At 38.4% G+C, this 16,036-nt stretch overlaps 1 protein-coding gene across 1 annotated transcript in view; it reads right to left on the bottom strand.

Annotated features, from left to right (window-relative positions):
* Nucleotides 1-16,036, bottom strand: part of LOC146586815 (complement C4-like) — a 45,235-nt gene that overhangs the window by 15,729 nt on the left and 13,470 nt on the right. The window contains exons 11-26 of the mRNA XM_085320645.1: nucleotides 15,350-15,517; nucleotides 14,397-14,594; nucleotides 12,082-12,273; nucleotides 10,717-10,866; nucleotides 10,178-10,304; nucleotides 9,740-9,811; nucleotides 8,632-8,835; nucleotides 7,606-7,720; nucleotides 7,223-7,293; nucleotides 6,724-6,863; nucleotides 5,273-5,485; nucleotides 3,947-3,998; nucleotides 3,355-3,435; nucleotides 2,436-2,639; nucleotides 749-824; nucleotides 193-349 (exon numbers count right to left, since the gene is read on the bottom strand). Coding sequence (XP_085176771.1) covers nucleotides 193-349; nucleotides 749-824; nucleotides 2,436-2,639; nucleotides 3,355-3,435; nucleotides 3,947-3,998; nucleotides 5,273-5,485; nucleotides 6,724-6,863; nucleotides 7,223-7,293; nucleotides 7,606-7,720; nucleotides 8,632-8,835; nucleotides 9,740-9,811; nucleotides 10,178-10,304; nucleotides 10,717-10,866; nucleotides 12,082-12,273; nucleotides 14,397-14,594; nucleotides 15,350-15,517 — 2,220 coding nt within the window. The remainder of the gene's footprint in view (nucleotides 1-192; nucleotides 350-748; nucleotides 825-2,435; nucleotides 2,640-3,354; nucleotides 3,436-3,946; nucleotides 3,999-5,272; nucleotides 5,486-6,723; nucleotides 6,864-7,222; nucleotides 7,294-7,605; nucleotides 7,721-8,631; nucleotides 8,836-9,739; nucleotides 9,812-10,177; nucleotides 10,305-10,716; nucleotides 10,867-12,081; nucleotides 12,274-14,396; nucleotides 14,595-15,349; nucleotides 15,518-16,036) is intronic.

The raw sequence follows: 16,036 nt of genomic DNA, 5'->3' as shown, positions 1-16,036 counted from the left end.
CACAAAATAAAGGTATTGAAGTGCTAGCTATGCTTCTCTGACATAATGAGTCTTTTATTGGATCACTGCATTATATCTGTACTTCATTACTGATTACTTTTCTTTTAGATAAATWAGTACTCAACAAATAAGAACATTCCCTTCTATCCCTAACAGTCTTAAAAATGCTTCTTCAAAACACTAAACACCTACCTGCATAGTCCTGTCCAATACTGGGTGATGGTCGTGGAATGAATCATCTGCCTGCTGTTGATTAAGCAAATAGGAAATGGAACTGCTTATGTGACTGTCTTGCACGCTAATGTATTCTTTGCACCTCGTGAGTACTTTAACAATGAAKGCAGTTAACCTACATGAAAAAAAARAGTTCCAAACTTGTGTTGACATATATTTATAGATATTGATGGGAAAAGAAACATACCTGTTCTGTACATAGACTCTGATGCAACACAATTAGCTGACCGGAACCCAGTGAGTTATCATGCACCATTAGAGTCRCAATGACAGTGGCATATGCAAAATAATCAGTAGCTAAGTATAAGCCTCTTTCATCAAGCACTAAACCTGCTTAGATACTTATAGGGCTGATCATCCATGACAAAAGTAAGCAGGCAACACTATGCCCACCAGATTTTGAAAATCAAGTCCAAATCCCCCCAAACAAAACATTTGATGCATCAAATTATAATAGTGATCTTTAGGGGAAAAAAAAAAAACAATCAATGCTGATTATGAAAAATACACTTACCATACACTACTAGGGGTTGTTCTAAATGCTCCATAGGAACCATCCTCCTTTTGAAACTCAAGCAGTCTGGTATAGCCTGTATGAAAAAGACAGCAAAAATACTGCTCAAAGAATATGCATGTTGGTTAGGCATTTCATACCTCACTTGTATTAACAAGGAACCATGCAGTATTGACCAGTGGAAGAGTACAGGGAGATGTTCTCTAGTATGTTAAAGAGGAAATGACTGAGTTAGCTGATCTTTGAAACAGAWAAAAGGCTAAACTTAGAAGGTGCTGTTTGATTTAGGTGAACTGTGAGAAGAACCTGAAAATTGCAGGCAGCTGTAGATATGTGGATACCAAGGCACCTTCTACATGGTGAATCTTGGGAAACTTTCTCCATACAGTCAACTTTCAAATAGTTGACTTTATGGAGCATGGACTCAYGAAGGATACAAAGAATCACCTGCTGAGTCAGACACAGGCTTAGAAATGAGGAATTGTGGGCTCTGTTCTTCATTACGATGTTATTGACAAAGTCTGTATCATTTCTATAGAACTAAGTTTCTACCTCGGGGAATTCCCTAGTAAGTATCAATAAAAGCACAATGTAGGGACTGAATGCTGTTGATAATAATTATCATCAGGATATCATGTTGCTTTAGGCAACCTTAGATAAATGACTAAAGACCTCCACTCTGCAACTGTTAGCATGGGTATCTACATACATTGATCTACATATCTACATAGATATATGTAGCTATATAKAGAGATATATATATGTACATTTTATACCTACATGTATAAAAATCTACATTTTTATCCTTATTCTTCATTGATGAATTCTGTATTACATAGGATCTGAAGCTTGTAAAGACAGGTGCATTATGCTGCTTTAAGCCGTATGCACACCTTTACAATTTGGAAAGATCAGCTGTACCTGCTACAACACTGGTAACTCTCGGGACRTTCTTTAGTGCCTGTGACCTGGAACGTCTCCACTTCCATGTGCTATGACCCTAGCTTTGCTGTATATAAGACACCTYCTGTGGATGTGCTTGCAATGGGCTTTTCAAGAAGCAGCCTTACAGCTGCCTGCTCCCTCCCTGGCTTCACTGAAGGCTATTGGAGTCATTCTAGCCTGTGTGATAAATATGGACAAGTGGAAGAGGAAGCATCAATTGAATGATTACCATTGGGACTTTCTCTGGTGATAGTTCTCCTGACACATACAGGCCTCTATAGCAGAGGCATCTGTATCCAAGTTGGTCATACAAAGTTTTCTCTGTTGTTCAGGGAGAGAAATAGGCATTTTTAGGACATGATTTATCTTGGCCTATTTTGCAGCTATGCATTAGGATGAAGAGATTCATACTTTGCAGCTGCCCTTTTCTGTCCAGTAACTCTGAAGAAAGATGACAGTGATCAGCTCAGATCTTCCTTTGGTCAAAGATATCATAGATATCACCAAGGAATCCTACTTCCAAATTACTTAGAAGAGGGATGACTGTGAATGTCAATACTGCTATCAAGTCAGATGTAAGCATTGGGCACATAAATCTTGTTTCTCATGCCTATCTGCAGGTTGTCCATGGTACTTCTGCATGGCTATGTTAAGGTAATGCTCAGCCTTTCTCCAGGAACAAAGTGCAATATGTAATGCAAGGAATAACAAGCCAGTGTAGATTTTTTTTTTTTTTCCGTACCTTGTCCAATCATCCTAATGGCTTCATTCTTCCGTTCAGGATTAAGGTTCACCCACTGCTCACTTGCATCTAAGTACTCAATAGCATAGACTGCAGGAGCCATTTTCACCATCGTCTGCTCTGCACAGCCTGTTGGCACTCGGATAAGCTTGTCAATTCCAGCAGCAGTAAGACAATTTTCAGTGGACTCACCCATAATATTCCCTGTAGTAAAATACATRTGCCAAAACACTATATTTAAAGCTGGCTGGTGTAAAATGAATAAAATTTGATATTCACTACAGGTAGATATTTTAGCATGGCCTGACAGCTGTCTGATACTTCCGATTATGAAGCACTGTTTTCAGGTAATTATCACTCTGTAAGGTAGGGAAGACCAAGGGTGACACAACAGGCCCTGGAAATGCTGGAAAAGGAGGCTGAGGTAATGAAGGAGCATGAAGGAGAAAGTCCTGGGGCTACTGGAGGCAAGGAAGCAAGAAGAGAGAGAAAGACTGGTGTCTCACGTTCAGGGTGGAAAACTCTTGTCAAACCAGACTTGGTTCTCCCACAGAGCACAAAGAAAACTGCACTATATGACTTTAAGCACATCAGACATTTGAGGCATTTTTTTCCTGCGATTTTGTTATTTGGTGAGTTCAGACATCCCTCTACTTCAGAATGGGGATAGGAAATGAATAGCCTCTGTAACAAGGATGCATTATTCTATAGTTCCTGGAATTTTGTTTTTATCATTAATATGTTTATTTGCTATCAGATGTTTTAAATAAATRCATATGTATGTATATATGTATTTGATTAAATGAATATAAGATTATAGCTATCWTCTGAAAGAGACTTAAAGTTCAGGAATTAAATGGCACTATATATGCACATTTATGCTACTATCAAAAAGTTACTGGCAAAAAGTTATATTTACCTTTCATACTAACAAACACATGACTGTCAGAACCTGGTACCATATCAGGCGGTCTGTTCAGGTCCAATGTATGGGACTTAACTGTAGATAAATAATACAAGCTTACATTTCTTAGAATGAAAACAACATACATTGTAATTTTGGAATGGGCTTTTCATGAAATGTCTCACAGTTGATAAATTTCTATTTAACATTTCTTTTAACATTTCTGTCATAACTGTTATGAAAACAAGATATTTATCTTGCTTTAAGCTGATTTAATTTTCAGACATCCGCAATGTTTGTTAGACCAAAATTTCACTTTTTAACCTCTTTTAAAATCCTGTAATAATAGTAAGAGAATGATACATTGAAACACAGAGATAATGCAAATATTTTCTAAAAGCCTAGAATTAAATGATTTGGCTTTCCTGTGGTTTTTGGCATTTTTTGGATAAAGATATTTATGACAAGTTTCTGGGGAAAGCAATCCAAAGCAATATTTTTGTGTTAAGAAATATTTTACCACACTTGCTGAATGTTCACACCAGACCTTATAACCACTGCCCCTACTCCAAACCTCATCTCTATCTCACTCTTCTGCGTAACTTACAGTCACTATTAAGGCAAATGGTCTGCTCTTCTCGCYGTAAAACACCTTCAGCCTGTACAATTGAGAGGGGGGAAAAATAGTCAAACTTTTCGCAGTCACTCACACTGGAAAATAAACGATGTGAAATTATGGTCTCAGCCCTTACAGTAGACCAGCAGGTGGCAGAAATAGTTTATTTTGGAGTGAGATAACTCTCCAGGTAAAACTGAAGCTTGAAATCAGAGTTTCAGTCTCCCACATGAAATGCTAATGAACTCTGCTGYTTTCTTTTGTTATTATTGACACATTTCCCTGGATGAAATACTATAARCCAAAAATATCCTAGAAGAATGAAACTTCAAAGTTTGTTTTCAGCTCAGTGTATCATGCAAATCAAGTTATCAGTAGGATTTCATTTATACACTGCTCATCTACGAAGTTCACCAACTTCTGAGTTCATACCACTGGTAAAATTCAAATTTATTTTACTGCTGATTTCCACATATCCCTCTTCTAAAAGCCTATATTTTAACGAAGCTCTGTTTACAGCCACCTTGACTGTTTTGGTGTAGCACTGAATTCTGAGACTTGCTATCTCTAGAAAAGCTTTGGTTTGTAACAGCAGTTTCTCATCACGCCTTATCTTTATTGGTGAGACTATACCTTCAAATTAATGATGCTATTAATGGACATGTTCTTCCCTTTTTTGTAATTTAAATATGGCCCTCAGTGCACTTCTAGTGTGCTGTAAGGAGTCTCTGCTGGTCAGTATCAGTACTGATTTACAAAAACGGCACTTTCTTTTCATTATTTCAAAAGAGAATAGTGAGATTRAATAATCAATACAGCATCTTTCTTTGCCTTTATGTTCTCCACCTATGCAACTGTTTAGTCTGAAGATCTATTAATCAGAAGAAATAAAATAGGATTAAATACTATGATTAGCGGAGGCTATATCCCTCTCAAAATGTCAGTAGATGAACAGCGTCAAGCTTGACTTCCTAAGGGAAAAAAGACCTTTTATTAATATTGATGAAGTATATGGAAGCTAAAGACTAAGAGATGACCACTGACTGTATGGACAAAGTTTTAACAATGTTGGGGGTRGAACATTGTCTTTTTGCCATTTGCAATTATTTCCACATACAGTAGTCACAAGCCCACCCCAGGGAGAAATTTCTTTCCTCATCTCACTCCTTGATGAGAATTAGATTTCTTGACATTGCTCCCAACCTTAYGTTTTTTAGGATTTCATTCCCTTCATAAGAGTTCTGCACGTAAAGCATGATCTTATTTGAGGAGAAACACATATTTAWGACATTCCAACCTTCTGCTAGTTATGCTTACCACAACGTTAAGGTTCTTCCTAATACTATCACTGTGCCCAGAAACTGGGTCAAAAGCAGTAATAGTAATTGGAATTTCTCCTACAGTCAGCGGAACAACTGAGAAATAGGCTGGTGTTGCCGAGTTCCCCTCCACTGTCAGCTGCAGCTGCACGGTCTTCTCTGCTGTCTCTGCRGTGCACAGCCCCTTCTCTGCAACCATCTTCACTGTAACCTACAGACACAAGGCTTGAGCTCAGAAAGGAAACAGCAATACAGAAATTCTGCAAGACAGAAATTGCCTTCCACTTACCTCTCTCACATTTCTTATTCTCCACCTATAAAGGTGAGAAAACTTTTTTCTCCAGGTGGTGGTCAAACATGGCACAGATTACCTGAAGAGAACCTGTGCAATCTCCATCCTTTGGGATTCAYTCTGGCTGGACAAGGCCCAGAGCAGCCTGCTCTACCTGGACCTGCTCTAARTAGGCTTCCTGAGGTCCCTGCAACCTGAATGCTTCTATGATCCTATGGCCTCTCAACCCTCATCAACACTGAGGAGGGCTGTGAAGGTAAATTATCTAGTATTTATTCATTACATTGAATATGAAATATAGTTTTTGAAGATCCCTGAACCACAGGGAAGTGAGAAGGATAGCGCACTCTGCTAGGTCTGCTCCTTTCAGAGCATCTTTTAGAAGACGCTATCCAGCAGAGCTGGCTGAGGTAAAAGAAACAGAATCAGCCTAAGGAACCTGGAAGCCCTGAGCACAGCGATAGTGGAGGCCCAGCACAGTTCTGGATAGGTGCCACGTATAAGAAAAGTGGCTTTGCATTGTATGCACAATAAATGAGTGTGATCACAGATGCAGCCGTGCTGGATATGCACAGTACATCTAACATATTGCACTATGTGCTCACAATATACTGCTGCCACTTCTGTACCTGCTTTTTGGTAGCTGAGTGCTGCCCAGACTGGCAGACAACAAAAAAATAGCTGCTTTTTTCAATGAGGGGGAATTTCTTCCCTGTGAAAGTGACGGAGCACTGGAACAGGTTGCCCAGAGAGGCTGTGGAGTCTCCTTCTCTGGAGATCTTCAARGCCCGCCCAGATGCAACCCTGTCTAACATGCTCTAGGTGACCCTGCTGAGCAGGGAGATTGGACTAGATGATCTCCAGAGGTCCCTTCCGACCTTACTGATTGTATGATTCTATGATGGAGGAGAAAACATATTAAAAAGTCATGGAATTTGGTTGTGTAGTCTAGTAAACAAAATCTGTCTTATACAGCAAGTGTGATGAGCAAGCAGAACTGGATCTTGTTCTTGGTGAAACTTTCAAAATGGGAGCATGGTATTCAGGTTTTAGGAGGGAATGAAAGGCAGTTGGGTTATTTCTATTATACTAACAGATAACTATATAGCTAGCTAGCTAGATCTGTATTGATATACAGTAGTCAGTGGTAACACTACCTGGAGGTCTTTGGGCAGATAGTTGTAAACCACTGCTTTTATTTCTAGTTGTTCATGTCGTTTAACCGAGTATGGTAACCTCATGGATATAAAAAAGTCTTTGAAAACCTCAAAGGTGTGAGGGTCAGCTATGCAAAATCCTAGGACAAGAAAAAACAGAGTTGAGAATTAAACACTTAACATTAGTTGATAAAAAATTAGCTGTCTAATCAAAACTCAGTGCCAGGACTCCTCCAAGGTCAAGAGCAGAAGGAGACAAGTATTTCCCAAAAGCATCTTCACCTTGTTCTCTTTATATACATATATATGTAGCCCATAACATCTAGCTGAGTTTTAATATAGTATAAAAAAGAAGATTAAATATCTTGGCCAAAAGACCTCGCTTTTTGCAGTATAGACTGTCACACAGTAAACTTAGCATTGCATCTGTATGTTTTAAACAATGCACAATCTCTATTCATCAGTACAAAGCAGTCCAATAAAATAACAATACTTTTACCTTTTTGAGGAGATACACTTATTGCCTGAATTTCCCAGGTAGTTATAGAGTCAGGAACAATGCTTTTTACACTAAGAAACACAAAATAAAGTGTATTAAGAAGAATGTATGAAATATTAACATCATTTGCTGAAGTTTGAGGATTGTAAGGGAAAAAGTATTCCCTCAGTACTGGAGGGAATTTGATTTCTTGACATTGCTCCCAACCTTATGTTTTTTAGGATTTCATTCCCTTCACAAGAGCTATGTACATAAAGCATGATCTTATCTGAGGAGAAACACAAATTTTCTGAATTCTTTGTACTAGATAATACATAAAACTGATGCGTATATAAATTTTACTATATAAAGAGTTGAATTCATCTATTTAGGTAATACACTACCTATGCTTTCCAGGATTTTTCAATTCTATTATATTCCACCACCAGCTCTCTGGAAAATAACTGCGCAAGTTGATGGAAGCTTCATCAAAYACTTCATCTTCATGAAGATCATAATCTGTAAAACAAAAGTAGTGTTCTGTTCTGAAGCTTTTGTCTGCTTTGACTTCATACTATCTTACAGAAGAGTGTCAGAGAGAAAGCAGCATGAAAAATATTGCATATGAAAGGACTCCATCTGGGTTTGATCCTGTGCATGTCAAAAAAATGCTGAAAAAGAGAAGCAATGACCAAAGATTGTCTTTGAACAAAAGCGTAAGTCTTCCTCCCAAGCTCAATAATTATATGCTGCCAAACAAGAAAACATTCCCCTTTAGTTGCGAGTGGCACAGACATTCCTGCTTCCCAGTCATGTATTTGTGATAGAGCATGCAAATGAGATCAAAGAAAAATGGTGGCAAAAATCACACTTTGAATATGGTCATTTTCAACACAAAGGATTTTTTTTTTTTTTGATGACATGAGCTCCTGTGTGATCAGAGATAGACATTAGGGAAAAGAAAAGAAGAAAGACAGAGATAAAATTGCTGCTTCATAGCAGGTAGTGCTTTGCAAGTACTTGGAAGCTGTAATAATAGTGACACTAATAAAACACTCRTGACAGACCAGGCTGCTCAGAGAGGCGAACGGAGATCATCCCGTTACTCTGCTCAGCCACGTGTTCCCTCCCAGCGAGCAGGCAGGGCCCAACAGCTTAGCTCGGGTGGCAGAGGCTGCTACAGCAGTTCCTGCCTTTTCTCACCCCAAGAAGCCACCCTTTCACTCGCTCAGCCTCACAGTTCGCTGCCCGCTCGGTTTCGCGGCGCAGCGGCGTGTGTGCCGCCCCGCGAAGGGGCGCGCTCGAAGGACTAGACACGTATGTGAGAACCTCTTCCCTGCCCTGCARCATTTAACCCCCCTTAGCCCTTCCTCCTTCCCTGTAGGAAGGATATTTTTCTTTTGACCGTTTTGCGTATCACCGGTCCTTACGCCGGGCCAGTCCCACTCCGCTTCTTCGCTTTGCCACCTCCTTCCTGAGGGCTGTGGCCTTCTCGCAGCAGACTTTGAAAGCTTTTTTGCATTCAGTGGAACCAGCAACCTTTGTTAGCCTTTTCTCACAAGAAAACCTCATAGGATTTAATCTCATTCCATCATGACAGCATTTTCGTAGAGCAGGGTTTTCAAATTTGCTAGCTGTAACATAATTAAAGCCCAGGATTAGTGCTGTGAAAGCAGCAGGAGACATAAAGATATTAACTGTACTTATTCCTATCATTCTTTGCAGTTCACATTGACTAACATTGCACCAGTTTAGCTGCAGTTGGGGACCTATGTCCATCCTATAAAATGTACACAAACATAAGAGCAAAAGGTGGGCTTTACTCCCATCCTAAAGATTCTAGCCTAAGCTTTCCCTTCACATGGAGATTGTGAATTAAAAATGTCTCCTTAATGGATTAGAATTAGATGCCGCAATAGAGACAATCATGTCTTATTTTTATTCTTGAAGAAAATGATTAATTTCAGAAGTTAGAAGAACCTAGCTTCAAGTTGTGGTGTCTTTTGACAAGAAAACATCAATTTATCTGGTACAAAAGGAAGGCTTTTTCTTTTWTAATTTACATTCAATATTATATTAGCATTTCTTTTACTTGTAGCACAAAGTGCCAAAACTGGCACAATTCTGAAGCAGAATAACACAGAAAAATGGGACCTAGAAAACAAGTTATGAACATAAAAATAATTTTCAAAAAACAATCTTCCTCTTGAATATACARCTGGAATAATATAAAACCATCTCATTCCATGACGTGATATCTAGTAGAAGTACTTTRCATTTGGGCTTAGAAGATGGTGAATGAATTTTCATTTACAGCTAGACCATTGTTTGTTTGTTTTGTTGTTTGATTTTTTTTTTTGATGAATATATCAGGTCATACACGGCAYTGTATACACCCTTGTATGAGGTTATGTCATGTAACACAAGAACTGGGACTACGAGTATCTTGATGTCCTGTACTGTCTCATCACTTCTTGCCCGTCATGTCCTAGCCACTTCACACTTCATTTTGCCTTYCCCTTTGGTATGTGGACATACCAATTCCTAACATTATCTTCTGGAAATCCAATGATCTCTTCTGCCTTCTGGTGTCCTGGGGGCATTTATAGTCTGGGAAAGCAGAACAGAAAGGTTTGGTTATGATACTATGATTTAAAGAGCCTGATCAGGTAAGTCAGAGAAGACTCATTTCAAGATCCAGCTCATCCACAAAAGACCTACAGTTTGCAGAGTTACCTTATAGCCCTGGCTGACTACCTCAGCTGAGCTATGTGCCAAAGGACCAACAGCCAACATCTGAGCTACTTGTACTACCAGCACTCGGTGGAAGAACAGAAAAAGAAAAAGCCATATGGAAGGGAAGTCTCACAGCGGTACAACAATAAAATGTTTTCTAACTTGCAAATGATCAATCCCCCGCCCCAGTATGTTGTGATCTTGTACTAACATCTAAAGTAAAGGACAGATTTCACCTACCTTCCCGAATATTGGATTTAATTATGTCTGATAAAATGGCCAGACCAGCATCATTAAAAACTTGAACACTATTTGCACCACCACCTGCAGAACATCCAAGATCATAGGAATTCATAGCACTAAAGACCTGCCAAATAAAAAAGTATAGAAGGACAGTGCACACTTGCAAAAGTTTTTCTGCTTTATACATAAAAATATTGTAAGCTATTGGGCAGTTGCTYACTATATAGAAGCAAGACGAACTGGTGGTATAAGCTACACTTAAATATTGAGATTAAAGCTGAGGGATGTTTTAGCTGGGGAATAATTTCTATTAATTCATGTTAATTTACAAACTTATCTGCCACAGAATGGAAATCCTCAAACAGCTAGTCTTAAATATATTGTAAACTACAAGAATAAAAACATTTTCGAGACTTTGAAGAGAAAGCTTTGATTAAGTAATTAATAGACATTAATTACATACTGGTTCTCTCTTTAGCCATCGGAAACTTTKCTTGACTAGTGGACATGATTTATTCCTCTTACAAATGTCTTACTTTTTTGGATGTAAGCTTATTTCGCTTGTTGAGAATAAAAACTGCTCTATCAACCACAGCTAAGGCAAGCATTCCTGCATGGTCCGTTTCAATTAGTAAATTGATGTTGCCTGTTGGTTCGTATTTCTCATTTTCTGTTCTCACTTTAATCTAAATAGAAAATATTGAAACAAAAATGTCATGTTTGTTAATAAAATGCAAATACTTCCCGGCGAGGAAATATTGTCAGCTATGACCATCAGTGGTTAGAGACTGGGGGACATTGTGTTTCACAGAGTTTCTGCTTGGGATCTTGCCCTTTGGGAGAAACAGATGCAGGTATCTCCCACTGGGGCAAGTAAGAGAGGGCTCAAAGACTTGTGTGTCTGCGTGGGATATTCAACCCTATGTTTCAACGGGACTTAAGTGTCAATGGGAATTAAAAGTATGCATAAGGGCTTTGCTGAACTAGGACCTTCATCATCATTTTTTAAATTTTCCAGTGGAAACAAAATCACCATAAAATAGACTTAAGAAAAAACAACTCATTAATACAACAATTGACTTAAAGCAGTTTTTATTAGTACTGTCCCCTTTCTGTGTCCCATTTGCATTTTTCAACATGATCTGAGTTCAGACCTGGTGCATATCTGATATAGTCCCTTCTGTAGTTTTGGTGGAAATAGCCATGGTGATTTTGAGCTTAATAGAATTATTAACAAAAATGCCAGCCTGAGTTAAATGGGGTTTTGTTACTTGATGAGTGAAGAATTGGCTCTTTAGCCAATTAGAGATGGATTTAGAGATGTTAGAGGTGGAATTTTTTCCAGCTAACCTTTTTTTCCTCAATGGAATATCATCTTTTTTTCAAAAAAAGATTTTGGGGAGGGGGGGAGTGGGGAATCATTTTGAATGGTTTGCACTTTTCAGTAGCTGTGTTTCATTCTACTGGGAAAAATATTCTTATCTTACTTTCTCCTTTTTACTTTATGGCACCAGAAAAGGAGTAAGGTGAAAAAAGGGGGTTAAAGATGTTACAGAAGTTCTGCTAATAGTGTTTCTCAGTCATTTTTTCTTATCTAAACAGTTGCAGAGGTAGATTTACCCGTCTGAAACTCTATTTCCTGTCTTTTCCAGGTACAACTTGTCCTATAAGAACACTATCTCTGCCATCATTCTTTGGAAAATTTCCCAAATATACATTTTAGCAAGAATCCCGAGGACTCCCTTTTTCAATAGAAAGGAAAATTTCCAGCATGTGTGCCACTTTATATCTCCAACTCTGAAGTGTAACTGCACTGACTTACTCTGCAGATACTCCACGCCCCCCCCCTTTTTTTTTTAATTTTATCGTATAGTAACAAAAGCTCTTTACTTTGACAGTACCTTTCCTTCGCAGACATCCTCAACATCTATCCATACGGAATCAGCAACAATCTCCTTATGACCTTTGTTCTCAACAAAGTAGTAAGCTAAAAAGCGAAAGGCAGGCACCATCTTTTCTGTGATTTCAAGGTTTATTATTTTGTTTGAGTAGGGAATCCTTCCCAAAAGCTCAGCTTGTCCCTTTGCCACAACCTGCAGAGCAGAAACAAACACACAGCACATCAAATATTATGAATGCACACTAGACTGTGTATTATATTGCATAATTTTATATTCCTATGTAAAATATTTTCAGGCCACTTCCATTTAAACTTTATTTCTAATAACATCTAGCAGTTTTAACTCCCTGGCTGGAGAGAACATCCCTGCGTGCTGACAGCCTGGAGGAGACACRGCATGCAGCACCCCTCGGACAGCAGCACGGAGATAATTCTCTGTAGCACTAGTCTTGTAGCCGAGGTTTGAACACAGATCAACCTGTCTTCATTCAGTTTTACTACCTGAAAATGGGCCATCATAAGGCAGAATTACTTATATCTTCTATGTAATATYACTCCCAGCAGGATATCAAGTTTATTTAATGTCATCTGTATTGAACTGATAGTATGAAACGTGGCAACTTTCCAAAGGCYACAACAGATGGGATTCAAGAAGAAACAAAGCCTGGCAGCCTGGTCTGAGATCTTCACTGCTCTTCATTTAAGTGACCAAAGTTCAGGAGAGAGTCTCATCCCCCAGCTACAGCAGTATCTCCTGTCATCCCATCTCCAGCTGTCAAGTYACCTGTATACCCTGCCTGTCAAACACTACCTCTTCCTGAAGGTAGGCAGCAGGAAATCTAATTCTGTGCTAAAGTCTTGTAGGATAGGGTAAGGTAAGGTAGGGTAAATGGTGCACATGGTGTTCAGCAGCCTGGGAAAGCTAAACCATCAAGGGAAATTATTGAGAGAGGCAGTAGAGGAAATAAACACAGAAAACACATTTGACATTCAACAGATTTGCTCCTGGAACGTATCCATGGACATATCTGTCTCCTTCAGCAAAATAAACACTTTACAAGCCTGCTCTTAGGCTGAGCAGGACTGTTTCCTGGCTTGTGCATCAACATAATGTCCTTGGGTCTAATTTTGGAGTGGGATTTAGGGACGTAACACTCAATGCCTTCAGTGGCTCTTTATTACGTTATTTGTTGGAGATGACAGTGACTTGTGAACTAATATCAGATGCAGGTTGCACAGTAGTTTAAAAAATCATGTGTTATTCATGAAATGAGCAACAGCTGACTAAAACAGACATTTTCTGAGACATTYCATGTCCCCTGAAATATGACTAGGTTTGTTATTTATAGGAACAGAATCTTGTTTATGTGTACACCTCTGCCACAACCTTTCATTCTGAAACAGCAAAAGAACAGATATTTATAAGAGTCAGACCAATAAAAATAATATTTAGTATAACTTCTTGGCTTATTACAAGGATAGACTTCAGATTTGTAAGAAAAAATGAGATCTTCATTAAGAGAAATTAAATTGTCATAGAAATCATAGTATTTAATCTCTCTAGGATTTCAGCTTTCAATGTTGTCAGTTTAGTATTTTTCATAACTATACAGTCACATTATGCAGACAGGCAAACTTTACCCCGTATGGACCTATTTGCTCTAGACTATATTAGAAATGACAGAGTAAAATTTTGCACTCATGTCCTTCAGAAAAAAAGAAAAAGATTTATATACTATAGATCCAAAAATATATGTAAATATACAAAAAAATCACAGACTCATAAAAATATTTTTGGAAGAGACCTAAGGAGAAGTCTAGTCCAACTACCTGCTTGAAGATGAACAACAAATCTCTAGCCCAGCCTTTGAAAACTTATGAGGATGGTGATTCCCTGAACTCTCCCGGGGCGGGGGGGTGGGGGGGAGAAGCTCTTCCAGTGCTGCATTCACTACTAGTGAAAGAATTTTTTCTTAAAGACCGAAATGAATCTTCCAAGCTAGTTTATAACATTTATCCCTTGTTATATTCCATGACACTACTCAGAAAGGTTTGTCTCTGTTACGTCTGTAATTCCCGTTAAAGTAATTTTAGGTTACTGTTAGCTCACTCTTTAGCATCTTCTTAAACAAGTTGAGCAACTCCAGTCCCCTCAGCCTTTCTTGGTAGGTCAGGTATGTTGGGAGATCGATCACCTTGTTTGTCCTCCATTTGACCACCTCTGGTTTCTGACTATCTATTGGTAAGTAACTAGATAGATATTCTGAACTACATCTTTTAGAAAATAAATTATTAATGTTCTACTATTCTCTTTACCATATAATAGAAATAGTCAATCCTTCCGCTGCCAGACTGATGAATATCATGCAAGGTAACGTGCAAGGTATCTCCAGGTGCCAAGACTGTATGTGGGACACTGATGCTGAGGTAGTTGCGGGTATCAGACTTGTAACTTTCAGCTCTGATACTGGTTTCTGGTGATTCTAATTTTTCTTTTCCCTCTTCAGCCTTCACCTGTGATGGAAGACAAGGACACAGCGAGTGGAACATCACTCAGGAGGCAATGTAAAGTGTCTCTCAATTCATATCCCTCTGAGTCATTCAGACAGTGCTGGAATCTGCGATGACTCACTTCTGAGACTTCATTAACAGACCTTGGCCTCATAAAACCATGATTTTCATTACCTTATTCTCTCACCCTATTTTGTATATTTCTGCATGTGCATTTGATAGTTTCCAGGTATGGCTTTTTCTGAATCAAAATTAATGGCTCAAAAATCACAAAGGGGTATTCTGACAGCTTTCTTCTCTTTCTATATCGTGCACATAATTGAACTAAAGTCCAGAAGTAGCCTTCTGCCTGTATTGCTCAGGACCTTTTCCTTCATCCCTTCATCTTATCATTTGCTGTCCTTCTGACTGGTTACATCACTCATAGTATCATTTCCATGCTACATGCCAGGAAAACACACTTCTGAACCAAACAAAAAGGCATCATCACCCATGCAGATACTTCTAACAAACTACTACACCAGATCCACTTCAGTGAGATGTCCCTAGAAAAAATGCTTTACAAGATCAAGTCCCTGGTCTCTATAATATACTTTATACAGGCTTGAAAGATAGGCTTGCAGATAGTGTTAAGAAATTATTTTCCACTCGCCATGCTAATTTCATGAAAACTGAACATCTTCATTTATTTATAATTGTCTTATGAGCTCTTCTCAACAAAATATTTTTAAACACTAATGTTTGGGGTTCTTTTTTACCATTATTTGAAGCATCTGTGCRTCTCCAGGGATGTTGAATGTGAAGGGGACCAGACCTTCTTTATTAGAAAGTGCAGTCTTTTTCACTGGGGGGGTTCCAGGTAAGGTAACAGTAGCAGTGACAGGCACAGAGGCAGCAGGAGACCCATCAATCAGACTGACAGAAGCCTATTGGAAAAAATGTCTTTCAATTACTTCAAGGAAATGTTTGGGTTAAAAAAAATGCCCCCAAACAAGAATAAATTATTGTKGTAAACCAGGAGGAAATACAGAACTATACATATTACCATTCAAAAATATGAGGTTCAAGAGAAGGGGTCACAACTGACACGGTCTGGACTCCGATTAACRTTAAAATCTGTGAATACAGATTAACAGTTGTCCCAGATCTTCATTTAGCATGCATTAGACCATAGCAGCTCCCAGACACTTCAGTCTTCAACTATTTTTAGGTAAATTTCTACTCTTAGTTTTCTGTAGAAAACTTTGTAGAAAGACTTCAAAACACGAAGTCTAAAACTCAATAAATTTCAATATATTTTTTAAAGGTCAATATTCTGTATTTTAGTTCCAGAATTTTAATTTGGTATGAGATTAATYTTATACAACATTATTTTCAATCTTTTTGATGTGCATGTGAAGAGGCTGCTACATAGTTAATAAACGCTTGAAGTGCAACAGTTTATG

Source organism: Rhea americana, unplaced genomic scaffold (genome assembly GCF_003343005.1).
Source record: "Rhea americana isolate MKP2758 unplaced genomic scaffold, rheAme1 scaffold_65, whole genome shotgun sequence".
Lineage (NCBI taxonomy): Eukaryota > Metazoa > Chordata > Aves > Rheiformes > Rheidae > Rhea > Rhea americana.
Note: the sequence above shows the minus strand (reverse complement) of the source record. Positions and strands in the feature narration are given on the sequence as shown.